The 27,742-nt window shown below is 40.6% G+C and overlaps 2 protein-coding genes and 1 long non-coding RNA gene across 5 annotated transcripts; 2 read left to right on the top strand and 1 right to left on the bottom strand.

Annotated features, from left to right (window-relative positions):
* Positions 1 to 5,678, top strand: LOC145442793 (uncharacterized). The gene has a single exon (XM_080320799.1). It carries the CDS (start codon positions 832 to 834, stop codon positions 3,667 to 3,669), a length of 2,838 nt encoding a protein of 945 aa, XP_080176925.1. The 5' UTR covers positions 1 to 831; the 3' UTR covers positions 3,670 to 5,678.
* A 783-nt stretch (positions 5,679 to 6,461) lies between these two features.
* LOC145442865 (arginine/serine-rich coiled-coil protein 2-like) lies at positions 6,462 to 20,807 on the bottom strand. Of its 3 annotated transcripts, XR_013916170.1 has the most exons (5): positions 20,245 to 20,807; positions 19,876 to 20,023; positions 13,584 to 13,767; positions 12,602 to 13,069; positions 8,417 to 8,619 (listed from the first exon to the last, which is right to left on the bottom strand). XR_013916170.1 is itself a non-coding variant. In XM_080320897.1 (3 exons), the coding sequence occupies exon 3, from the start codon at positions 8,339 to 8,341 to the stop codon at positions 7,376 to 7,378; it is 966 nt and encodes a 321-aa protein (XP_080177023.1). In that variant the 5' UTR covers positions 8,342 to 8,365; positions 8,511 to 8,619; positions 9,312 to 11,176; the 3' UTR covers positions 6,462 to 7,375. The 3 variants fall into 3 exon arrangements, 2 of the variants coding, with proteins under 2 accessions (XP_080177023.1, XP_080177022.1); XM_080320897.1 differs by lacking the exons at positions 12,602 to 13,069; positions 13,584 to 13,767; positions 19,876 to 20,023; positions 20,245 to 20,807 and adding exons at positions 6,462 to 8,365; positions 9,312 to 11,176 and having other exon boundaries at positions 8,511 to 8,619; XM_080320896.1 differs by lacking the exons at positions 12,602 to 13,069; positions 13,584 to 13,767; positions 19,876 to 20,023; positions 20,245 to 20,807 and adding an exon at positions 6,462 to 8,365 and having other exon boundaries at positions 8,511 to 11,176.
* Positions 12,193 to 13,093, top strand: LOC145442998 (uncharacterized). Its single transcript, XR_013916253.1, has 2 exons — positions 12,193 to 12,395; positions 12,458 to 13,093. It is a non-coding gene; the product is annotated as an uncharacterized LOC145442998 (long non-coding RNA).
* Positions 20,808 to 27,742: the final 6,935 nt, after the last annotated feature.

Below are 27,742 nucleotides of genomic sequence, written 5' to 3'. Positions count from 1 at the left end.
GGTTGGAGGGGGGGTTAGGGTATCCCAAGATTAGGGTTGGGGGGGGGGGGCACGATATCCGACCCAAATATCCATATATCCAATCGTAATATCTCCTTCCCTAATCTTGGGATACCCTAACCCACCTCCAACCCAAATCTTAGGATACCCTAACCAACCTCCAACCCTAATATCCCCCCACCTCCAACCCTAATATCCCCCACCTCCAACCCTAATCTTGGGATACCCTAACCCACCTCCGACCCTAATCTTTGGATCCCTAACCCCAAATTTGACCCAATCCGCCTCCAACCCTAATATCCCCTGCCCCCAACCCTAATATCTTCCCTCCCGAACCCTAATATTCCCCTCCCAAACCCTACTACCCCGCCTCATCCAACCCTAATCTTGGGATACCCTAAACCCAACTTTGACCCTAGCCCTCTCGCAACCCAAATATCCGTCTCTCCAAACGCAAAATCAATTTATTTTGACGCTTATAAATTTTGACGTGTTCATGAGAACCATTCATTGGTGATCATGGTGAACATTGTTCGATGTCTACCTACTATCGAAGAAGTGCCATAATTCTATGTAAGGAACCATTCTATGATGCGCAATTTATTACAGAAGACAACTGATGTTTATACAGGAGTGTGTATTTTCGAAGACTGCTACATGTCGTTTCGGCACCTTCTTATCTATTCATTGTGTCGCAATCTTGTGATTATTTGAAAGGAAAGTTATTAATACTATACTCAACTATTAACGTGTTTTTTATTCTAATTTACCAGATAAATTGTCATCAGTCAAGAGCATAGACGATGATATGATGTCGACTGCGTAATAAATATGAATTCCGGTGCCAGCAAAGTCACCCCGACCAAGTGTATGACGCCACGAAACAACTTCGTTTATGAATGTCGTATATGTGGCGCCGGATTTTCGGATGTTCAAGAATTGTTTGTACACAGCGAAAAACATGACGCCGACGCGACTGATGGGTCGCAAAACAACCCTGTTGTTGAAAACTCAAACACGCTATACTCCTGTGTCGAGTGCCCTGCAAAATTTGAGGTGTACTCGGACCTCCAAGCACACGCGAAGCTTCACTCGGACGACTCTAACTCAATACTATCGAAGATATCTGGCAGCGCTGAATTCAACGATGATTTCGTCGACGAGAACTCGGCCGGCTCACTTTTTGGAGTGCAAAAAAAGGGGAACTTGATTAGAAACTCGGATGTGCTAGAAAGATTGCAAAATCGCCTTTTTCCCAATGTCAAATCTGAAAGCGACATATCAAATCTTGAGGATTCTGAATTGTTTGAAAATCTTGAGTCTGAATCCTTTTGTCCGAGCGCTCGTAAAAAGCATATCAGAATTCACAGCGGTGTGAAGCCGTGCTTCTGTAAAATTTGTGGAAATCAGTTCTCTGAAAGTCTGTTGTTGAAGCAACACGCCCTCACGCAACACGCTGTAATGGACCCTAGTTTGTACTTGGGAAACATTACCGTGTTAAATCATGAACAAGACACGGCTGGCTCAAGCTCGCAACAAACTTCTTACACTGAGCCGTCCAAACAGAATTATTGCGAGCCTTGCGGAATTGATTTTGACACTTGTGAAGATTACGAAACTCATCTCTCCATTCATGAAGACGAATATAAACCAGAGCTACTCAGCGACGCGGAAGGAGACCCTAATTCTGATTTGGATGAAGATTATGTGCCAGTAGTCACTCAGAAGAAGCAATGCGAGCATTGCAGCCAGAGTTTCAGCTGTAGCAGCTCACTAAAAAGACACATGCGCATTCACTCGGGAGAGAGGCCGTACAGGTGTAACATTTGCTCGAGAACTTTCACGCAGGGTAGCACTCTGAAGAAGCACTTGCGAAGGATTCATCAATCAGCCTGGGAGCAACTCAAGAGGGAAGGTTTGGAAAATGATGCATTCCAATTCAGGAGCGATCAAATTATAGAAAATGCTACGAGCGAAGATTGGGGATTGGAAACTCGTAACGGACTGAACCCTCTCGTAGAGTACGACGCCCCGACGATTGCAGACATCGCAGACCCTGAAAGTCTCAAATGCCGTTACTGCCAAGTCCAGTTTTCGACGGTTGAATTTTTGACAGCGCACGAAAAAACGCACACTTCAGACAGGCCGCATTCGTGCCCGTCCTGCGGCAGGTGTTTTGGATACAAGAGTCACTTAAACCGACACATGCTGATTCACACCGGCGAGAAGCCTTTCAAGTGTAAGATCTGTAAATTGCGTTTCAGGCAAAAGGTATCGTTGGCCGCTCACATGCGTTCGCATCACAGCAGAGCGCCCGCTCACCATCACATGAAGAGTTATAGAGGTGCCAAAACTAACGAAGCTGACTACGAGTGCGAAACGTGCAAGAAATCGTTCCCGGTTTATAGCGCGTACGCGCGACATCGCGCTTTCCATCTCAGTAACCCATTGAAGTGTTTGACATGCGGGAAAAAATTCTCAAGGACCAGCATACTCAAACAGCATACGAGGATACACACTGGGGAAAGGCCGTTCTTTTGCGGCGTTTGCGGAAGCAAGTTTCGCTATTCGATCCAGCTCAAAAGGCACATGAAATCGGTGCATCCACAGGAAGATTTCAAAGAAGATGGTGATCATGAGTTTGCCAACGATATGGTTATTAACTATGAAATCACGCACAACGATCCTGACGAAATTGTCGATGTGGTTGCTAGTGATAGTGAATTGAGAAAAAACGGAGGTGACGCATCTAAAGAAAATGAAACTGACGAACAAGTCAGTGCTGAATATTTGGAAAAACTCATCGCACAAAGACGCGTCGGAGTGCTGATGAAGCTTGATCCTAAATTACTCGACGAACTCAAAGCTCAGGAAAAGACCAATCAAAATCAAGTTGGCTTTCATGATGAGGATATTATCGCTCTATGCAGTGATGATGATGGCGGCGATACCCAAGGCAATATCGACAGTGTCCGGTCTCGTTCCAACGGCAGACGCACTAAGAAATGCAAAGGAAGGGAACCAGGATTGGGGTCGGACACTTTGATCAGATTGGGTATTTCCATGAACACTGGAAAGTGTATGTACTGCGCAAAAACGTTTTTCAGTCGTAGCGACATGAGGAGGCATCTGCGGACGCACACGGGAGAGAAACCGTTCGAATGTAACTTGTGCGAGGGTCGGTTTACGCAGAAGAAATCGCTCGCGGAACATCAGAGGACTCACACCGGAGAGCGTCCGCATAAATGCGACGTTTGCGGCATGCGTTTCAGGTATCGCAGCCACTTAGCTCGGCATGTAAAAAGAAATCTGCATTTTCCGGAAATCGCACCCGTTTTCGACGACGATCAGTCTCTGTCGACGTTCTCGTGCATGGCGTGCAGCGAGGAGTTTTATAACTTGGACAGGTTGCGGCAACATCTGGAGGCAGTGCACGGAATAGGTGAAGACATGAATGTCGCAGACATGGAGATCGACGTAGAGTCGATGTCTGAGCGCGTGTGCGAGAATATGCCGCAAGTCATGCGGTCGATCAAACGTGAAGCTCTGGAGGATTTCGAGAGTGGAGCGATTAAGCTGTCTACCGCCGAGCTCTTTACGTGTGACGTCTGTAAATCTGGATTTGCTGAATACGAGACTTGGATAGCTCATTTGAATACGCACTCTTGAATTTCAATGATAAATTCATATTGAAATAACCCGAATAGATTCGGCTAACACTGGTCCGGTATATTTTTCAGCATATCATAGAGAATTCAAAAGAGCTTTTCATATATATAGTCTTATCCCCAATTATATTGATGCAAAAGCTCTTTTTGATTTCTTTACTAGTTGCTGATGATCGCTCCTGACGAGTGTCAGCCGATAATATTTGGGTTTATTTCAATATTAAAATGTTATTCGATTGTATACTGAAGTTTTGTACCTTCAAGAGTGTCTCGAACTTCAATTTTTTATGCCAGTGGTTCTCAAACTTTTTTAGACATGCTCCCCTTGATGATAGTGAAAAATTATCGTTTTATGAAAAATAACGAAAGGAGCTACCGTACCAGAATGTTTGCGATCCCAAAGCATATTTTGATGTCATGGAAGGTTTTGTCTGATGTGAGACTTATCAAGTATGAAATTTAGATTATACACAAAGTAATAATCGGGAGCTGGAGGTGAATCGAACCTAGCGTGGAAAATTCTGAATCGAATATTTTGTCAAAAATGGTAGCCCTGAGCCTTTGTTTACTTTCTCTACTGGTCGCAGATGTTCGGCAAGAGAATAATTCAACTGTGTTCTTCAGGATGCCATAAAATGCGCCTATTAAAAGTGGCATTCTACAAAACGTCCTTATTGAGTATACTCAGATGTTATTGTAAGCCAATTCGATTTGAATTCTTGATTCTTAGAAAAATAAGGCATATTGTCATATGACACGAACTCGAAAGGAAATATCTCATTTAGCCATAAATTAGTGACTTTTTACGCACTCTATACGTATGCTAGACAGACAGACCATACGAGTATCAGCTAACAAAGACAATCATCCACCAGTTCTCTTAAAATTCATCTTCTAATCGGTACAAGGTCCTGCATGAGTAAAAATCTAGCATCGGTGAAGGGATGGTACTACCCAATATGACATTGATATCATAATATAATTAAAATTATTGACGTCTGGTAAAACTAGGAATTTTCTCTCTGGCTGTTAAGCCCCCCCCCCACCCCTTCCAGTTTGAGAACCACTGGTCTATGTTCTGCATGATGTCGATCAGGAGCTGGAGACTGGCAAAAGATGAAGTTTGTTTCGGAATGAAATTAATGCCTGTGCTTCGTTAGTGTTGGTAGATATTCTTAACACGTTATCTCATCTGTCAATCCGTATTTCTAATAATATTGGTTTTGCAAGTCTCGTCTTTTACTTCTTGTATCAAGCACAGTATGGTATTTCAAATTTCGAGATCATGGCCAACTTGGCTAAACATATGGCATGAGAACTATGTGAAGCAACTCAGTATATTTCATTTGATTCTAGGTAGGATGAATTTCAATCATGTTGCAATTTCAATGCTTTGTCGTTTTTGTGAATTGCACATTTCATGGGTGTTTTGTTAGTCGAATTTTTCCTCGTGTGTTAGGGCAGGGGTGTGCCTGTTGCAATGTTTTTGGATTGCAGAATGTATATTAACACCTTGAAACGATGCAAATATACTTTCCACAAGTTTTAGGCTCATCGTCTCATCAAGATGGCGGGACTTGTCAGTTGAATTCCAGTTTTGACTACACGTACATAACAAGCGCAAATTTTTTTTTTCGGGCTTTCGACCGAATTTTGTCATAAATATTCATGTGCAAAGTCAGCTTATACATATTTTGATGTTTTTGTCCCACTTGTGGGAAGAGTCTTCACAGACCAATCAAGTTTAGCTCAAATGTACCACAGCATGAGATAATTGAAAACCAATTTCGTGAGTGCACAATTTTACTCTGCACTGTGCAGTGCGCACCCTGTGTTCGGGTATCATCACCGGGGAAATTAGGTCTTCGAGGTCGATGGTATGACATTTTCTACTGCTTGCAGGTGCTGTTACTTATTTTCGTTGACTACGCCAGTATGTGATGATGTTGCTGTACACTTGCAACTCGTGATACTGTTGATGAAATGAGCAAATAAACTTATGGTTTCATATTCCAAGCAGTCATAGGGATCGGGATTGTGACCGAGAATGATATTGCATTTGCGAATGACGTGGTGTACAATGTTGAAGTATTTACATCGACGTCTTTTTATAACTATTTGAAGATGCTTTATTTATGTCAGGTGAAGATAGTTATAAATTTGTCCACTTCTCAACCATTGGTATAAGGATAGACAAGTGAGCACAACAGTAACGAAATACTTCCTGTTTCAAGTAGATTTTTCCCACTTGCACTACTTCCTGAAGTGGTTATATGTTAGACTACTTCCACTTGGCGGTAGGTAAAACTAGGCCTAGAATACTTAACTTTGCTACTTCTTGCGTACCGACGATGACTACACTGACCACCTCTGTATGCACATTTTTATGAGCAACATTCTCGTAATAGTTAGGTGATATTAGATGTTCTGCTATAACGGTAAAAATCGGTCATCGGCGTGAGTGATATGTGCTGCACATGACGCAATGTACAATGGGATGCATAATGAAGGACCACGGACGAATCTTAAACATTCACCTCCGCTTGCCTTGATAGTGTGTTCGATATTGATCTTTCTCATCGCTTGAAGTATGACTGCTGGTTACAACTGCGGGGCGATTATTTCCGCGGACCACCCTAGAATCCACGATATTTCTATATCTACTGTCCAGCTTCATTGACAAATTACTGTAGTTGCCTGCCAGGAGATTAGCCGATCACTTCAAAGTGGGTGCCTGATTTAACTACTGCAAGTATTTACGACACCCACCTATATTACCATTATATTGCAATCTTATAGTTCTTTCATGAAACTTTTATTAAAAATGACTTCTTAGACATATCGAATTTACCTCTACTGGTGACAAATGCGCTATGTGTCATTGATACTCAAACTGGTCGACGTGGTCCATTTGGGATCCGTGACGCAATGTTGTGGGACAGAGAATCTCCTTTCAAAAATTATTTCGTAAATCAACAAAACAAGATTATTTTAGGCAAACTTCTCAACTTGAAATTTTTCTTCGCACTTGCTCTTGTTGTACAATCTCAATGAACATTGACCAATACCGATACAAACACGCCCATTCTCATTGTCAATCAATGGCACGGGAAATCGGCCCGGAAAATCTTGAACACGCATCACGAAATCGACGGCCTGCGTGACCCAGACTAGGACGAGAAAATGTTCAGCTTTGTCAAACTAGATTAGAATTATGAGTGCGCGGTTTTTCCGAATTAGTTTAGAATTGCTAAATTTGAAAAACTGGAAAAATGAATTAACTCCGAATCAAAAACGCATACAACAAAAAATCAAGTTCATATCAAGTCAGAGTTCAATCCCACGCGCACGATACACTTCCCCTGTAGCACTTACAGGTAAACCAGAGATTTGATTACAATTAAAAATGAAAGCATAGAAACATTTCACAGATCAGATTAGAAAACGGCATTTTTCTCAAATTAGATAAGGATTATCTATAGACTTGAAAGCCCGGCGTGACCGTTGGCAGGATCTCTTGAGATTTAGATCCAACCGGAGCCTAATATACCTGCAGAACTCCGCGTCGAACGAGACACTATTCAATTCGCTTTAAACGTGTCGGCTTCGCCGAAGTAAGTCCAGTCTCGTTCCGAAAGGCTACGCCACACAAGCCAATCAGCGGATGCGCACTATAGTAGAGGCAGAACCCACATATGGATTCGGTATCATTTCGACGATCCCGGCATGTTCGGATCAACATAAGTCGCCGAAAACCCGAGCCCAACACCGCGTTGCGTGTGCGTGGCCAGCCTCGCTTGCTGATATTGCAAGTCCAAGTTTTGAAAGACTTCAGCCTGTTTCTTCACAATCTCGCTCGAGGCCGAAGACTCGCCGTCCTTGGCAACGTCACCCCTTATGCCCATCAGTTTCGCGAATTTTTCATCAGATTTCGAGTCCCCGAATTTAACTCCGCTCCAAATCGCCACGTTACCGACGGCCCCCTCTTTCGGCTTCTCTTTTTCGACGACTTCGTCTTTCTTGGCCCATAGCTTTTTCCGTTTCGCAGCCTGGTGCGCGTAATTCATCGGGTTGATCGCGAGAGGGTTATAATATTTAGGGACTTCGATTCCAGTCTCTGCGAACGCTTTCGCTCGTAACGCTTCGACTTGCGCGTTCGCTTTCGCGCTCATCCCCTCGTAATTCAACGACTCGCTGACCAAGTCGGCAGCTTTCTTCACGGCGGTTCCCAGTTTTTCGTTCGAACTCTTACTCTGTTCTTCTTTGCGCTTTTGCATTTCTTTGGCACGTTCCAAACGACGTGCCAGTTTTTCTTGCGCTGCCATGGCCCGATCGAAAGTATTCGCAGGTGAGTAACTCCTAGAACGTGACCGCGAACGCCTGGCGCTGTGTCTCGAAGATCCACGTCTGGAAGACGAATGTCTCTCAGACCGCGACGGGCGTCTGTGCGACCTGTCGCGAGATCGAGACCTGGAACGCCTGCGCCTTGATTCATGCCTACGATGACCGGACGATCTCGAAGAATGTCTGTGCTTATGAGAGTGTCTGTGCGACGACCTACTGTGGCTCGAATCGCTGGTCGATCTGTGGTGCCTCCTTGATTCCACACCGTTTTTTTTAGTACTTCGGTCATCGTGATTGGATTTGCCGGAAGAGGAGTCCGAATCGGACATCTTTACTCGGCAAGGCTAGAGTTGCTAAAATTTGAATAAAGGCCTGGAGTAAGATAGCTAAGACGTATTTATAGGTCTACGAAAAGATAAAGAGCAGAGTTGCATAAAATGCGAATAGTAATGTTAACATACCGAAACCCTGACATAGCATACGCAATTTGTCACTTACGACATCGCATTTTTGCGCTTCGGTCGTGGAGCTCGGTAAAATTCTGGCAGACTTGCAACAATCTGTAGTTCGAATGATATATCCGGTTCCCGCTTATTTTGCCAGTTTGCTATAAATGAGGATGCAGTTAATATGAGGGAATAGGATGATGAGCAGTATGCGACCCCTTTTCGTAATAAGTCTGTATAGTATATAAACCGCAACCCCAACAAAACATTAACAATGGCATTTGAATGCTACTGATTGCAACATAACAGCAATAGTACGAGTTACAAGTTAGTTGTAATTATCCGATTCTACTTATTACATTCTATGTTTAGGCTAATACTCTGATTTAGAACAAGATGATCAGCCGTCATTAATAGAAATGATGTAGGCTGCATAGCAATGACACAAATACTACACATCAGACGAGTCCACCACAGCAAAATAGAGTCATTTTTGTTGAAGGTAACCAGTCTCAGTCAATGATTCCGGGAATTGAGATGTTGTGGTTTCCATTCATCAAGTAAGTATTTGCATTTCTTAAACATAATCATCACAGGCATGGTCTGTGTGGATACGTCACCGTTCAAGAATCTTTCAATGATTCTTTAAGTTAGTGTCATTAGAATTAAATTTAACAAGTAGGCTACGGTACTACAAAATATTGTTGACCTACTAATACGGCAAAGTTTTATGTTTTTTCCTAATAGGATACGCTACGTGAAAGATAGCATACACTATTTCTGTAACCATAGACTATAGATCCCTGTCAAAATAGCAGACATGCAATCCATTAGTACAAAACCTCAGACCCACAAAACAAGGTTGATGATGGCTTGGCAGGCATATCCTGTGTTCAGATAGATTGTACAACTCCTCAAAATAAAGTGGCATCGATGTGCTACTATAGATATAATTTACATTTATCATCTGGAAAATATGACACTTAAATGTTAAATTGCAAAATATACAACAGAATTTAGTAGTAGCCAACAGTAAGCAATTGACCCGGTCAACTTGACATATAGGCTCAAGTGCTCATGTATCTGACATGAGGACGTAATACTATGTGTTGTACATCCTCCATATTAATGATATTATTGCAACCATATATCACTGGCAGTCTGGTACAATGCACAAGCTTAAGATATACTCTTGTTACAGCATGATTATACAACGGTCGACTTATTTCTCAATAGAAACTTTTTCAAAATAACCCTACGATGTACGCATCTCAATATATCTGTTGGCTAGTGAATGAAATACGGGGATCGACAATTCACAAACCTGAGGATTCAGGACACAAATTATGCGGCTCAAACGATCATATTTTGCTATATACTTTATTGCGCGAACCAGTTGACAGTCGGACTGGTAGTCACTCAGTCAGGAAAGTCCCAATATAGAATCGGTGTATCGTGTATTTACACTGAAGATTCTAATCACCGCACACAGGTGTGATGCTGGGAACTGTCTTGGCACACAAAATACATTGAACTAAACGTACAGTACCCTACCGTGATTTCAACCCGAGGAACATCAAGTCAACCACTGTAGTTTAACACTTAAACTAGAGTGGTAGCAGCAAATCTTCAAATGTACACATTCAAACAGTCAATAGGGTTCATACACCGCACGGAATAAAACGATCAACGAGTAACTGGAATAAGTGACTGCAGTCAACAATATGGATCGGAATTGCAACTGAATTCATGGAGATTCTCATTTTCACCAACATTTCTAATTTTTCTGGCATTTCAAACCATGATTCAGACCTGCCGAGTAGACTGCTACCGTACCCATTATTTGCACTACTGCTACTACTTATAAACATGCCATACCTTAGGTCAAAACAAGCTTTCTTGCCTTAAGGAATTGAACTCTGAAACATGATTATCGCAACGGTACCGTGCCATGCACGTAACAATATTTGGCCTCAATAAAGAACGTTAACTCCGAAACACTATTATAGAGCATCAGTCTTTCTGGATTCTGGCCACCAATTGTATATATAGCTTTGAATTTATTTGGCGTAGATCACGAAGGACACGAACAAACTGCAAGCGCTTCCGTTCCTTTCCTTCCAGCTTATAGACATTGCTTCATTGATCATTTGCTACCAATGTTTAATTTTTTCTATTTTTCTTTCCTAACTAAACATTTTTTTACAGCCAGACTGTTCTGAGTCAAGTGTACCTGTTTGATGCTGGTGTGATCAGACTAGATGACCTTCACGGTCTTATCGATCATTCCTATCTAATACCGAATACTGTGCACGCATATTTTCTGTACCACCATCACTGCCGTTTGTTATGTATTTTGGTTCTATGAAAATAAAGACTCTCTCTCTCTCTCTCTATATATAGCTCAGTGCTTCCACTCAACTATTGAGTGACTTTGCACCCTGTAGCCCGATGAGCTTCTCATTTCGGCCGAACATAGAGCTTTGCACAAAACCATCGTACATGAGCCATAGAGAGAGAGAGAGAGAGAGAGAGAGGGAGAGAATTAATTTATTCGGTTCGATGAACATTGAAAATGCATAGATACGTGAATACAACGCAAAGTATATATAATTCAATTCAGAACGAGGCTGTAGCGAAGGGATCGAGAGATCATCAAGTCAGCTACAGCCTGAAAGGAGACTGATTGTAATATGAAACTTAAAACAAAATATAACACGTTCGCACTATATCAAAACTAAGTGGGAACATTCACAGTAGATAACCTAAAGAATGGTCAAGATAACACTTTGACACTAGTAACAGGAACACAAACTAGGCAAAGAGATACTGATTAACAAATTTACAAAGAATTTACATACTTTCCTACAAGATGTTCGTGGAACATTTGTTTAAAGATATGGAGAGGTTAATCTTTAATATGGGGCGGAATGGAGTTCTATATACGAGGACCTTGGAAACTGATTGTTTTACGATGTTATCGAGGTAAGAATAAATTCATAGAAGAGCCAGGGCCGTAACAGAACTTCGTCAGGCACCCCAAAAAAACGTTGGTCTTGCCCCCCCCCCCCCCCCCATAGGGTGATAAACCTGAGACAGGAACATTCGGCGCCAGGACAATTAAACCTATATATGGTAAGCACAGTCCTTTTCGGCCAAGTTTTTCTCGCTGCCGATCGTTCTGGCACACTTCTTGGATGCTGGTGTGATCAGACTAGATGACCTTCACGGTCTTATCGATCATTCCTATCTAATATCGAATACTGTGCAAGCATATTTTCTGTGCCACCACCACTGCCGTGTGTTATGTATTTTGGTTGAATGAAAATAAAGACTCTCTCTCTCTCTCTCTCTCTCTCTCTAGAGTCGCATGTCACATGGCCTAAAACTTCATATCTTGGTGCGTCGTGGCGCGGTAATGGCCAACGCCGATATGCCCATTTCTATAAATCTTGCGTATTCTTTCTTGGGTAAAGAATAAGCAATAATCAAGATATTTGGCAACTTGAAATCACTCGAGCGCGAAAAAATTTTGAAAAAGCTGCATACATTTTCAAAAATTACTCTATAATTTATGCTAATTCATGAAATAATTTTGGGCACCTTCGAGCTAGCCCCCCCCCCCCCCCCCCCCTATAAAGAATGTCGACTGCTTGCCCACATTTGGCGCTAGTGAGCTCATGAGGCCTTGGCAACGGGACGCCGGGTTATATTTGCTTTACTAGAGTATATGAGACCTCATCTATCCAATGGTTGTAACAATATTCCAGCAGTAGTATGTCGGCCTTTTTCAATTTTTTGTAATAATAATTCTAATAGCAATTGTTTGTAATGCCCGGATGTCGGTTTATGGTAGTTTAAGTGTGTATCAACTTAAGCAACGATTGAGCGAAAGGGTAGCTTCAACAAGGGGAAGAAAGTCCGATCTTATTGAACGGTCTGAATATATTTTCTTGAGAGATTCTACATTGCTCGGATGACTTTCAATTTTATTTTCAGATTGGAAGCGTATGACCGGAATAATGATTTCAGGGAGGACATCATGTTGCGGCCAGTAACGAAACACTCTTCCATTGAGTGGCCAAAAACTGGTTTTAGGGAAATATCTTTATCGTGTCTTGAAATTCTAAGAAAAATCGTTACGTTTTTGTGCATCGAGCTGTATTTTGTTACGGCTGTCGGCGGTAGTAGCGACTACAGATCGGTTCTGGACAACGGCTATAGTTTGTTCCGATCCAAAAGAGTCCTCGCAGCCAGTTATAGTATCGGTGCTCAAGCTCACTCCTAAGTTTTCTTCACTGGTGTAGTTGGAGCTACGATGAAAAAGAAGGTGTTGAGAATTAAGATTCAGTCATTACCAAATATTGTCATCGTTATAGCTGGGATGTCATTTGTTGTAGGTTTCATACTGCATAAGGCTTCTCGTCGACTGCAAATTGGGTACCGGTAGTATTACAAAACGGCGAGTGTGACTGTCCAGCTGGAAGCGGCAGTGGCTCTTGCAAGCACTTAGCATGTTTCGCCCACGTGTTGAGCCACTTTTTACACTCGGGTGAATTAATTGGTACGGAAAGCTGCAACTCTACAATCCAGATGTTCCATCGACCGATTCTTAATAAAAACGACAAGATAACAGTTAAGTGTTTATTTCTTCATCAATAATATAGTAAGAATTAGGAAAGGAAATAAAATATTTGCGAACACATACTAAAATATAATGCCGAAATACTGCTGTGTTTATAAGTGCAGTGCCACCAATGCAACGCAAAAGGACAGGAATGCTTGGGAATGCAGATTAAGAATACGGTAGGCCTATGCTTTATTGCGTATTAATCATCTCCGTTTATATCGAGTAATGGGGCTGTTCCACTTCATTTTGAACACGCGGTGGCGACAAAGGTAACTCGACCCAAATCAGTTTTGTTGCTATATGCTTTACTATGGGAATGGACTAAACATGGACCGAATTTCGTCTCTTGGCGTACAACGAGGATGGTGAAAGTATCCATATCAATATAAATCATCCATATGGATATCAAATAACTGTTAGCCAACGAAAATGAGGCTATTTCTTATCGTCTTGTCCTCGTGCTGGACATTGGCACCCTGGCAGGTTGCAGCTTACCGGTACATTGCTGTAAATTTTCCGAGAGTCGTTGATATGGCAAGTGTTATATGCCTCATTGTGTAAGGATGACGGTCATTTGATCGCAGAAGATGCATCAATTAGAAGCAAAAAGTTATCAGGAGGATGGGTTCCGTTTACGAAGAAGAGGTATGGATGCCTTGTCCTCTCCTGGCGAAGAAGTCTGCAGAATATCATTTCACCAGCATGATTTATCCTGATTCCGCTGCAGTAAATCAGTACCCCCATGCAGTGGTGGCCTTACGATTAGGAGGGCCCTAGGCGAAACTTCCGGGGGGCCCCCCTTATCTACATTATCGCAACTTCTGGGGGGCTACGCCCCCCAGACCCCCCTTACTAACGCTGAACGTAGCTTTTATTGTTGGACACCTCGTATGGACTGTTCTGGTAGTACATTGTCTGTACATCATGATAGAACCGTAACCATATAAAATTATTATAATGCCATGTCAAAGTACTACTTGTCATGGTTATTGTCATTTGTTATGTGCCATTGATTGAAATGTGTATGCTCCTACAGGTGGCGACTGTGTACTAAGGCCTAGCGGCCCCTCGTCGTCATCCTGGTCCGTACCGGATTTTCACTGGTGTGACAAATAAATGATTGATTGATATTTGAAAACAAGTGACTCAAGTGAACTGTAGTGCGTGTCGAGACCCTCCTATTTAGAAGAATTATGGGATGTAGCATGACATAATAGTATACCAAGGCAACTGCACGCTAAATAGACCATATCAAAATAAATCCAGAAAGCTGTCGGCTGACATTAGTAATAAGCCAGCACACCACGTCAAGGTTTCAGCCAGGTGCTGGATTGGGCCTATCTTTTTCCTACCAAGAAGATTTTGTTGTATGATTAGGCATAGAGCAAAATGTGCGGCAACGTGGTAGCCTACAACACCAGTAATACCACAGGAACACATCAGCACTGGTATAACCTGTGAAGAGCTAGTTCCACGATTAGTAAGAATATAGCTTTCAATACAACATCCATTGTAATATAATATTTCTTGCACTCGAAGAATTTTCGGGTGCCACTTTTCAAGAGTTAACGGCACACCAAAGGGATTTAAACTATAGATAACTATAGAAACTATAGATAACTAGTTATCTATATTTAAACAGATTTAAAAGCAAAACCAAAAAGGCAAAGTATGATGCAACAATTAAAATCACAAACCATGACATTCACATTGTAACAATGGCAACAACAACAAACTTTGAAGCATACGGACATATGGTACTATAGTAGCAGCGCAATTTGTAAATAAACTGTTACACACACGAAACAACACTCACTAATGAGAAATTTGTAAGTCATGGAGAAAATCTTTTTGTCTGTAAGAACTTGCCTGGTAGGATTAACCCTAAAAAGCCACAAATAGCATAGACAATAGACCACTACAATCAAATACCATATACGTATTTGAAAACACTGTTACATCATTCAAGTCACAAGGCATTATAGTTGTTGGAAAAACAGCATCATCCTCAATTTGTGCAGAACATACCTGAGCTGACATTGATTGTTAAAATATTTGTGTAGCAGTTCAAAATTTGCATTGTCATTTCTTTCTGAATTTGAACCACTTCCTTTTCTGAGGTCCTGACTTACATTTAGCATGTACTCGTGGCATTGTAGCAGATACTTGACTAGAGTACGGTAATTAAGAGATAATGATGCAACAAATTACAACTTAACTTTTAAATGAGTGACCAAACTCATCGTAGCTAATGAAGTGTACGGTTGTCAACTGACGAGTGCGCCTTACTTAATATGCTGTTTACCGGGTCATATTTATATTGAACTGGTAGCCCATTTGAAGAATGTAATGGTCAAAAGTGTCTTATGCAACACCTGATCTTAGGGCAAATCTTGGTTGCAGTCAAATCCGTGGAAAGTTGCATTTATTTTTCACTAAAGTTACACTAAAAAGGTACATTTATGGATAAGTTCCTTGAAATTATTAAGGTATGAGATACTCGAATCGATGCGCATCCAAGGCACTGTCGCAAAACTCAGTGTTAGCGCCTTCGACAAAATCAATGGCCTGAAAAAATTTACCCAGTGGTAATATAATTTACGGCGGTCTGAATCTGAAATGACCTCAAATTCAAACCACAGTGAAATAATCAAGCGATCTATTTACATATATTACCAAATATTTCCAGTAAAAAGTGAGTTGCATGAAAAATCGAAAAGCTGCAAAAATTGCTTGAAAAAATGAAGAACAGTTGCAATTTAAGATTCCTGCAAATAGCTTAAAACACCATACTACATAACCTTTGAGTATTTAGGAAGATGCCAGACAAGAAATGAACAAATCATGACAACCCTGAGAATGGATTTCCATTCAGAAAAGGCCTAATTCACAACAAATATGTTGAGTCATGAGAATGGCTCAGTAAACAATATATAGGCTATACTAGCCTATATGCTTTCATTAGCTTTTCAAATGACTCTTTCCTTTGATATTTTGGATGTTCAGGCTCAGTGTGGACTAGATTCATTAGAAATCAACATACCATATGAAAGCTGGCATCAAGAGCTAGCAAGTAGAATCTCACACAAACATATACTGGAAAATTTTGATGCACTGAAATATACACTGCTGCCACTAGGAAGTATATATTCAATAATAATTCATTACATGTTATAATATGACCTCATTGACATAAAATAGAAGTAAGCTCTTTTAACAAGCACATAAATTCAATTATCGAACACCGTTTATAGTACCATATTCTACATCGGTAGGCCTGCATGTATTTTCACGGTTATTCGCAAAATGATTCCAAAAATTCGCATAAATGTGGGAGGGGGGCCCTCATGAATTCAAAGTAAGCTCTTTTAGCGGTTGCAGAAATTTAATGATAGACTGTTTACGGTACCATATTCGACATCGGTAAATATATTTTCACGGTTATTCGCAAAATGATAACGAAAATTCTCATAAATGTAGGGGGGCCTCATAAAATCAAAGCAAGCTATTTAGCGGATGCAGAAATGAAATGATCGACTACTGTTTACGGTATTATATTCGACAGGGGTACATCTATTTTCAGTTATTGGCAAAATGATAACATTCGCGTAAATGTAAGAGGGGGGCCCTTTAGCTACTGTCAAAATGGATAGAGATCATAAAATCAAAGTGAGCACTTGCAACTAGTGCAGAAATTTAATGATCGACTAGACTGCTTACGGTACTATATTTTACACATGTAGGCAGTAGGCCTACATGTATTTTCACGGCTATTTGCAAAATGATAACTAAAATTTGCATAAATGTAGGAGGGGGGCCCCCTATAAAATCAAAGTAAGCTCTTTTAGCGGGTTGACTACTGTTTACAATATTATATTCTACATGGGTACATGTATTTTCGCAGTTATCTGCAAAATGATAACATTCGTGTAAATGTAGGAGGGGGGCCCTTTAGCTAATGGCAAAATGGATAGAGATTATAAAATCGAAGTGAGCTCTTGCACCAAGTGCGGGAATTTATTGATCGACAATTGCTTACCGTACCATATTCTACATTGGTGCATGGATTTTTGTGGTTATTCGCAAAATGATAACTAAAAAATTTGGATTGAAGTTTGACCCCTCTTTGCGGTACAATACCAAGATTCTTTATGGATACAAGGATTCCGCGGTTATTCGGAAAATGGTAATACTTGAAAAAAAGCGCGTAAACCGGAGAAATAGTCGAAAAAAGCGCGTAAACTGAAGAGGGGGGGCCCTCGAAAGCGCGTAAATCAACCAGGGGGGGCCCTAGGCGACCGCCTACCTCGCCTACCCCAAAAGCCACCACTGCATATACATACAGCGGTTCAGTTAGATGGGCAAGGTTTAAGTGAATATAGCACATGGCGATGTGTCAGTAATTGACCGTGTTGGGTTTTGTAAGATATCGATATTTCGGGGTGTAATGGCGATAGCATTTCCCGATACTCAATTTTGACACAGGAAAAACAGATCACTGGTTGAGATGAGTTTCAAATCATTTTGTGAATTTTTTGACATACTGCACCCGAGAAACACTTAAAATTACTGAATATAACATATTGCCATGTCTAGGAGCTTGAGATGAAATCACCTTGATTTCGGGGTGGAAAATTAACATAGTGATTGTATATTGTGGCTGTCATACACAGTCAGTTGGGTGTTGAGCGATTGGTGACTCTATAGAATTGTCATACAGCGAGTCAGCTGAGCGAATCTATATATCATGGTTACTTAACGGTAAGCGATTGATCCGACATCCGCTTGCGAAACGTTGATTCCTCGTATTACATTAACGATATAAGATAACTACCATAGTGAATAATTGGACTCGACAGGATACCCGAGTAATTTGTCCCACAGAATATAAACTCCTATTACAGTTGAATAATGAAAAAGACAGGACGTTGGAACATAAATACAACCAGGATTTATTTAGGTTGCTGGTTACAGTGATTTATGCTCACGCAACCTTTTCTTCTTATCATACATACACTGTTTGAGTTAGTCGAGTAAGTTGCAAGTGATATTTCAGTAATTGGCTCCGTTGGGTTGTAACATGTCGACATGTTGGGACGCAAAGGTGATACTATTTCCAGAAACTCAATTTTGACACAGGAAAAAACCGGATCACTGATCGAGTTGCATGGTTTCAACCCTTGATACTGCTGTTTCACCTTAAGCCTTGATTAGTGTAAACGATTAGGTTTGTGAAATATTAGCTGATAATCACATCATACCATTCTGCAATACAGCATCACACGATATCTTGCAATATAACACATGGATTCGCTTGAGATAAATCTTTTTGATTTCGGATTGGAAAATTAACACCGTGATTGTATATCCACGCGTAATATTGTCATACAGAGTCAGTTGGGTATTGAGCGATTGCATATTTATCATGTCTACTTAACGCGTGCGCTGTGCATCTTAACTCGTGCATGGTTAATCCTGCATACAGCTTGTGAAACGTTGATTCCCCGTATCACAGTTACCATAGGTATTTATTGAACTCGACAGGATGTCAGAGTCATTTGTTGCACAGAATATTTAGGTAACTGCGCGCTTGAACACTTGTTTCAAAATCCACACGTGAAGAATCAGCCATATGCACGGATATCTCACACCAGTTAAGATTTACCGAAACCACGGCCTACACTACACATAATCATTAGTTCCACGAAATACACAGGTTGCGTACCACGAAGCACCACGGCCCGCTTTTCTCAAGTTCCGGTGTTTGGTTTCTTTATTATATTCACGAAACACGACATGCCGCTTTTTGCGCACGAAGCACATCACAATACAGTTTTTTTGAATTTCCGGTGTCTTTGTTCATTTATTATATTGGCATATCACCAGCGGTGACATATACTACTCGGAGCGGCCTTTGGCACCACGGCCGGCCTTACGATATAGTTTGGCTTGTAAAAACTTTTTTGACTTGAAAACTAATAAATTTTTACTTCAAAAAACCCTCATTTTAACGAAACTGGACCTATGAAAAATTCCATTATGGTAGACGTAATTGAAATTTGTTGTAGTACAACGAAAGATACTTTCCTACATCCTCGGGTGGAAAGTGTCTGTCCTTACTAAGTAGTTTGCCAATAATGGAGAAAGAACGTTCAACAGCAGCAGTTGTTGGCTGGCAACACCGAAGCTGTGGGTACACTGCTGGTGACACACCGTGTTGCTTCATTCTCCCAATGTTATCTACCTACATCACAATGTTTCGTCTTGCGTTTCTTGATATAAGAACCAATGCCCACGCAGTCTTGCTTCAGTTAGGATATTGCGGTACGTTGAGCATAACACCATCAATCTTATTTGTTTCATTTGACCGTTTTGGCCGTCTACAACGGTAGGCCTATATAGTAAATGATAAGTTCACCGACAGTGCAAACATCTACAAACGAAATGCAGGTTGCAAAAACATTTTGACTTTGTAAACAATTTTGACAATTTTTTGAGCTAACGCTACAATTTAACAAGATTTTGACTTATTTTGAATTGTAAAAAAACGCCATAGTTTTTATAAATTCTGAGCTATTTACCATGAATTGCGCTATCACAGGATGGTTTTTACGGAAAAAATACGCCATGTAGTGAGCTCGAATAAGTGCAATCATGACGTCGCGAATTTTTGATTGTGACGTAATAGTTGATTGCATGTATGGCTCTCTGAGAGTTAAAATGGAAAACATATGGCCAATATGGCTCTTCAGACGAAAAAGGTTCCTGACCCTGCCCTATAACGTACCACGTAAGACCCCACTTTTTCCTCGATGTCCTCGCTAATATAGAGATGTTGATCCACAGTGGCTCGTTTTTTCGGATCGCTTGGGTACAAGCTTTGCTTTCTTTGTTGAGCGCCGTACTGATTGACAACGTACGTCGCTATTGCTCGGCTGAAAATGCAGCATTGCAGCATGGTTGCATACATAAAATAGGCGGACATAAAACATTGTTTTTGACCTGATGTCATAATCGATTAGGTGCTTCACCTCCATCGCTAGAATAGTTATATTACTGGGGTTCACGTTCCAAATTGAGCAGTGGTAAGTAGATGCCAGCTACTCGGTTACGCCACAAATTCAATAAAGGAAATATCTCACGAGTCACGACGCACCTTTCGGCAACACAGAAGTCAACGACCTTGAGTGCTGGCACCATTTGCCTGGGGTTGATGTCCTTGTAAGAATCGTGCTTGTGCTCACCCACCATTATATTGATCACTTTCTTTTCGTACTTCAAGCCAAGCGCTTCCAAGACCATCCACGCCGCCCGGGACGGAGGACTCAAGTTAAAGTAGTAGAATTCGACAGGCATGTTTTTTTATAAATCCAATTTTAGAAATGCGACTGTGCTATAATCTGCCGTTATTGTGAAACAATATTAGTTATAACTTATGATACCAGTGAACAGGCGTCTGATATGCATTGCTCCATATTCTTTTAAATCGCACCAATTCACACTGATACTAATTCAATAAAAATAAATATTTTGAGCATCGGAAATGCGAAAGAAAACAAAAACGATAAAGTGCATATAAACCAAGAAGACTTCATTATACTGTATACCGACCAACACGCAATTCATGACTGACATCATTCCTATAGACAAACTGACGAGCCCTTGATAGAAAAATCACGGCACGGAACCAGCTAAATACAGCATATGGTCGAGAAAAGAGGAAATTGTAGCGTCAGTAGTATACATTTGGGCGGAATGCCCGCTTTCATGCTTTTAACATAAAGAAACTAAATTATTTATTATAAAAAAGGAACAAAGGATAACGGACTTACGCATTTTGCAGAATTGCCGTGGGTGCTTCCCCCCGTGATGGGTTGCTGCAGCGGTTCGATCAATAATTTCTGTGGCTGAAGGTGTGATGTCGCTACGGCTGGTGATTTTCGGTTCAAATGAGAGTGATATATGTGTATTCTTGGTATCATTTTCAAGACTGCTTGCAAAATTACGTAGCTCACTATCGGGCGATGAGTGGATTCCTAAACTAGAAATGGTCCTGCCTGGCGATTTAAAACTCGGCTGACCTATCATATCGATCAATGATTTCCGGTTCAATTGCGTACGACTGCTATCTGCGTATAATCAAAACTCGTTTGTGTTGAGTAAAGTTTTATTATTAGGCGAATATTCTCAGGGTTATTGTAATCTTTGCTGTAATTTTCCGCGTATGACGATCGAATCGTTCTGGCCTAACCCGACGAAACGGAAAAGTTCGCCTGGCGTGACTCGGCGTGTAATGGCGGGTTGATTGACTGATCAGTGATCAGTGACGTGCGGTCCAATGAGGCAAGTGAGGCAGTGCCTCACCTGTCGTCAGGGTGAGTGAAATTGTGGAAACCCTCGATGATTATTGATATTTTCCAGCGCTGTTCATAAATAACTAAATTTGAGCATTTTTCACCCAACATCATCAATTTGCATAATTAATATTCGAAAATACAGCGCGAAAGGAGAAGTGGGGCACGGGCGGGTCGTGCCTCGCCTGCGATAATGCAATTCATCATAAATAGCTCGGAATTCATAATAACTGGTAGCAATCCGGCTATCCTGACACTGATTCCGAAAATCTAAATTTCAACAGTGCCAGAGCACCGTACCCCCCCCCCCCACCCCCACCACAAAAAATAATAATCGTCAAGCAAGGTGACAATCAGCTTTATTACAGACTATGCCATCGCTGAGAAACAATAGCCAGGCGATGCACAAACGAATCTGCCTCGTGCACTATTCGCTAACAATCGGACAATCGCAGCACAGTGAAACACGCTATTGATTTCGGAATCCTACAGTCTTGTAGGAATTGTATACAGTAGCGACGGCCAATACGTAATGCGGAGCAATTACATTCCCTAACTGATGTTGCTGTTACGTATTTTCCATCCATGGCTACGTTAAATTGTGGTATGTGATAGCTACTTTCATATAGCCTGCATTGTCGTTGTTTGTGGCCTTTATGCTGTGTAAATTGTGCTATGTGATAGCTATACTTACGTAGCCTGCGCTGTCGTTGTTTGTGGTCGTTAAAGTGTTTTCGACTGCAATAGTTATTTACACCAGGTCGATATTCTACGTCAGGGTTGGGCAAACTACGGCCCGCAATACCGTTCTGTGCGGCCCGCGGAAGCCTCAAGAAACGTTGTAAAAATATTGATAAATAAAAATCAAAAATTTTCGGGTACTTGATTGAACGAGATAATGATAAGTTATATTCTTAGCATAGTATTTTTTTATTTCATTGAGGCAGGGTTGTAACCAAGTCACATGGTTTCGAGTCACGAGTCAATCTTACTTTTGTGGTTTTGACTCGAGTCGAGTCGAGTCATTTTCAATTCATCACCGAGTCGAGCCCGAGTCCAAGTCACCGTTTTAAGGGTCAAGTCCGAGTCATAGTGTTATGACTCGAGTCCGAGTCCAAGTCACAGTATTGAAGTCATGTTCAACTTATGTTTTCAATCCTGCTTGAGTGATATTGAATTCCTTGCTTGCCAAACATGCTTATTCTGTCCCTATCATAGTCTTGGCACATGGTTATTAAGGCAGATAACGGGCAGTTCCTGGCCTCATTTACCGATGCTACAGATAGACGAGACATGCCGCCAATACGATAACTTTACTAATCTTAGAACTTTAAATCAAATATCTGTCTTGTCAGTCTGATACATCACACATACAAGCATTCAGTTTTTATTACGAACACATCGACGACCGCTCACAAATAGCTTATAGAGGATTAACGAATTCATGTCTACATTAGGGCTCTTCAAAAATGAATTTTTTTTCTCAAATCGCACTGGCTACTTGATAAAATTGTTAGGTTACCTAATTTAAGCCTACACACCAAATTTGGTTCAATTCCAACCAGTAGCCGCATTGCTACAGGAGAAGAAAGTTTCTATTTATCACATAAAAATAAATAACGAAAAATTTGAAGATTTTCTGTTCACTCCATGAAAGTGTTAGGTTGTCTATAGAAACGATGTTCACCAAATTTGGTTCAATTCCAATCAGTAGAAACGGGGTTATTGCCGTCGAAGAATTTGGATTTGATAAAATAGTATTTACGGTGGGCACCGCTATAATAAATAATTATAGAATTGGTCACCGTAACGGCGTAAATACTATTTTATTCATAATCAAAATTTTCCGACGGCAATAACTCCGCTTCCAGTGGTTGGAATTGAACCAAATTTGGTGAGCATCGTTTCTATAGACAAGCCAACACTTGCATGGGGTGAACAGAAAATTTTCAATTTTTTTGTTATTTAGTTTTATATAATAAATAGAAACTTTCTTCTCCTGTAGCAATGCGGCTACTGGTTGGAAATGAACCAAATTTGGTGTGTAGGCTTAAATTAGGTAACCTAACAATTTCATCAAGTAGCCAGTGCGATTTGAGAAAAAATGTCATTTTTGAGGAGCCCTAATCTACATACTATCTGATAGAGAACCAACGAATTCACGTCTAGATACAAGCTTGTAGAGAATCAACAGATAAACGTTTATGTAGAGGTACAGTTTTGCTTTCATATTATCAGGTGGTAGACCAGAAAAAGGTCAACTTTCCTGCTTAGCTCCCGAAATAGTCACCGGAGCGTTACTTTAGTGCTGATTTACTGTTATCTTCGTCGAATTTGCCCTACATTTACCAAAAATTCTCAAAAAATGAGAACAAAATCTCAAAAAGGAGGCTACTTCTGAAAATTGTTAGATTTTGTAAAATAACTTAAATTTAGCTCAATTCCAACCAGTAGAAAGCAACGCTAATTGAAAATATTTTGGATTAATTACAAATAGAGACTTTCGAATTTTACCGGCTACCTCATGATATTGGTAGAAAGTGTAAAAATATGATTCATAGCAAATTTGGCTCAATTCCAACTAGAAGAAGCGAAGTTATTAGAGTGGAATATTTGGGATATGAAAAAATAGTCGACTTACTACTAGTATGTAATTATATTATATGAAAACATTTCTCACTAAAAATACTCCATTTATTTTCAAATCCTAAATTTTCTCCTCTCATATCATTGATTCTACTTTTTAAAATTAAGCCAGATTCAGTGTTCTTTTTATGCAACATAACAATTTTATCAAGTAGCCACCCTGTAGAATAAAAAATAAGGTATTTTTGATCAGCCCTATTATACAAACATCACACAACATTAGCCATTCATTATTACTCACGTGCACAATGCACATACCTAACAAAACGTCAAATGGACGGAGGGTATTGTGTGTTCTCACAGACAGCAGATCAAATCAATGAGTTACACTTAAAAATACTTAAGTGGAAAGGAGATTCTCATATATGTTAAAGCGGCATGGCCTTAGAATAAATCCACATCCACTGGATACACGTTCCACTGGTGCATTAGATGCAGGAATTGAAAATCATTTTTGAACCACACTGAAGAGTATTAGATACTCATCCATTCTAGTCTCCAAAAATGCAACGAATCATGGCCTTCAAATCTACACATGAGCGTATCAGTCTCTTTCAAGTAGGCTACTCGACCATCTGAGTCGTTTCATTGGCTCTAATTGAACTTTGCTTCGATTGTTTGCTTGAATAATTGAATAGTCTCGAGTACTTTAATTGCGGAGGATCTGTTACCTCTTCATCACTGGATGATTTTGTACAATATATTGCTACCATGTACCAATTGTACCATTGTCTTTTGTTGTTTCCTGCGGCATAACTGATATCAGACGAGTGCAACAAAAGCAGTGGTGACAAATAGCGATGTCGACCGAATTCGTCACATGCGTTGATCTAACCATTGTGATTCGCAAATTTCTTCACCTTCAAGTCATATAAAATAAGCCGAGTCAATGACTTGAGTCGAGTCATGCGTAATGACTCGAGTACAAGTCGAGTCAATCCAAATATTGACTCGAGTCGAGTCGAGTCATTTTCCCATTTCAAGAAAATGACTCGAGTCAAGTCGAGTCACAAAAAATCGTGTCTCGAGTCTGACTCGAGTCGAGTCATGACTCGAGTCATTACAACCCTGCATTGAGGGCGCGATATCCCTACCTCGAGGCCTATGCATTTTGAAAGTTTTCAATTGCTAAACATCACAGAAAGTGAAACGTAAATGACTTAATTCAGATCATGAGTGTGATTTTAGATTGGCAACACGAGCAAGTTAATTACTAGGGATGGTGTGAACCTCTGAAAGGTTCAGGTTCGTGTGAACGCGAACCTTTTTGAAAGGTTCTGTGTGAACGCGAACGTGAACCTCGTGACGTCACGTGACGTCATATTGCTAATTCCAACCCTACTTTTCAGTGAAGTGATAGCTTGTATGAATGGCCACATAGTGCCACAATGCTGATCGAAGTACATATTGACGTTTTAAACGTCGCCAAATGTATCAACTGGGGCAATCAAATGATAATAAATATCCCATAAATAATCCCATAAAATCAAGATCTTCCGTCGTTTTGCCAACAATTTTGACGAGGACTTGCAAGGGAATATAAGTTACGCCTTAACGGTCTAGGACGGACCGGACAATGTATTCGGTGCCTGAGAATTGCTACGTTGATATTGAGCAGAGTGTAAAACGGGTATTTATATAGCTCAGTGGTTTTACCCTATTAACAAGTTATACAGCAGTAGCCAACACTCCAATCGCCCGGATTTGGTTTTTATGATACAATAGACATATGAAATCGAGTTGGACCCCATGCTCTTGCTAGATTTTTTTACAACAGACAACAACATCAATTTCATTGATTGATTGAATAAGCATCATGCGCTGACTACTTACATGTAGTGTATTTCGCTTTTGATGTTGTGTGATTGCGGGTCAAACTCGCAGCAGAGAGTCACTAAATATTCACAAACGGAAAGCTGGATATTTCGAGTAAACTTTTGTAACAAAGCAAGCAAAATGTTTGAGATTGGCAGGTGCATGCCCGGTTGGTGTTGATTTTTGTATGCTACCAGCGCCATGCATAGAGTGGTGCGAAGTTGAAATGCAAAGAATTTCGACCGAAGATGTTATATACTGACGTGAAAAATTGTAATCTATGAAAAGGGTTCACAGTGCAGAACCTACCAAGGTTCGTTTGTGAACGCAAACCTCTAAATTTCTGAGGTTCACCCACAAAACGCGAACGTGAACCTCACGTTCACACCATCCCTATTAATTACTTTTATTCCTGTACTTAAACACCGATTCGCGAGTGTGCTAGATAGATTCGTTCTTTGTATGTGTAGTGTAGAGAAGTGTTTTTATTTTCAGTATGATATATTGTAGAAGCGTATTTACGGGTAACATGGTGATGTGATGATGCTGTCAGCATTGCGTGTCCTGGAGTTAAACCAAAAGTAACAATCAGCAAATCTATGAACAAATCGCTGATCACAGACTCAAAATTACATCCAGAATCGGCACAACCGACTTTCATCCTTAATTTTGACAATGAGGACGACCAGCTTATAAATTTCTGACGCGTGTACGTCATCATCAAATCAATGATTGGTTTGCTTTAAATATACAAATACATATATATTATTTACATGTCGTCGGTCACTATATAATGAAATACCAATATTGAATTTTGACTTATCATCCCAATTTTGTGCGGCCCGCGAGCTAAAAAGTTTGCCCACCCCTGTTCTACGTTATGATTCCATATTTGTATTTGCCGACTTGTAGCACGGCCCACTTCTAGGCCTTTGTAAGACACCGCCTACACCAGGCCTGGGCAAAGTGCGGTCCGCGGGCCAAATGCGGCCCGCGAAGCCATTCTGTGCGGCCCGGGAAAGGTAGCTTGAAATTCATAACATTAAACCTGCTCTTTGAATGTTGATACGTGTACTAAAACCATAGGCTGTATCAACTAAACAGGAAATTCGTTTACTTTGAAACCTGTTCATTAATATGCCACGATTACGCTGCCTACGTACCTCGCATACGTAATCCAGATTCAAAATAAAGGCAATGTGGCAAAGTATGAGTAACAATTAAATTCACAAGAAATCACTATTTCCATATAGTTTACGTCAAACCTTCTTTGTTTCCATTGTCACATTATGCATTATACGGGTACAATGTAGCCTACATGCCGTGTTTTCATCGAGGGAAAGCAAAGACGCTTATGCAAGTAGTGAACGAATTCCCCGTTTCAGAAGGGATCCATCATCAGTGAATACAAATATAAAGCTTCACCATGACACTATACTTTGTGTGAGCTTATTGGACTCAAGTTGTAGTATATAGTTGATATTTTGAATGCTCTAGGGATTGACTGAATCAGCCGGTTGTGCTTGGCAGTTATACTTCAGCAAATTGAATTCACATGTAAGTGTTGTCAAAGTCCTTAATGATGCTGCAGAAAAGAGGTGTAAAGTAAGCACAATGCTGGATATCATGTCCAAACTATGCTGGATACTATGCAGTATAGTCTGTGATTATCTGCGGGATCAAGAGGGACTTTGACATACCACATTGGGCATAGCCTGTGCAAGTGTGCGTTATCATTAGGGACTTTAGCAACACCTACAAGTGAATTTACTGTAAGCATCTGATGAGTGCCAAGCATAACCCGCTGATTCAGCCGATTCCAATATCATTCAAAACGTC

The sequence above is a fragment of the Botryllus schlosseri genome, chromosome 7, assembly GCF_051294905.1.
Source record: "Botryllus schlosseri isolate E-star chromosome 7, Bs_hap1, whole genome shotgun sequence".
NCBI lineage: Eukaryota > Metazoa > Chordata > Ascidiacea > Stolidobranchia > Styelidae > Botryllus > Botryllus schlosseri.
The sequence above is the reverse complement of the archived record's forward strand: the minus strand, read 5'-3'. Positions and strand labels throughout refer to the sequence as shown.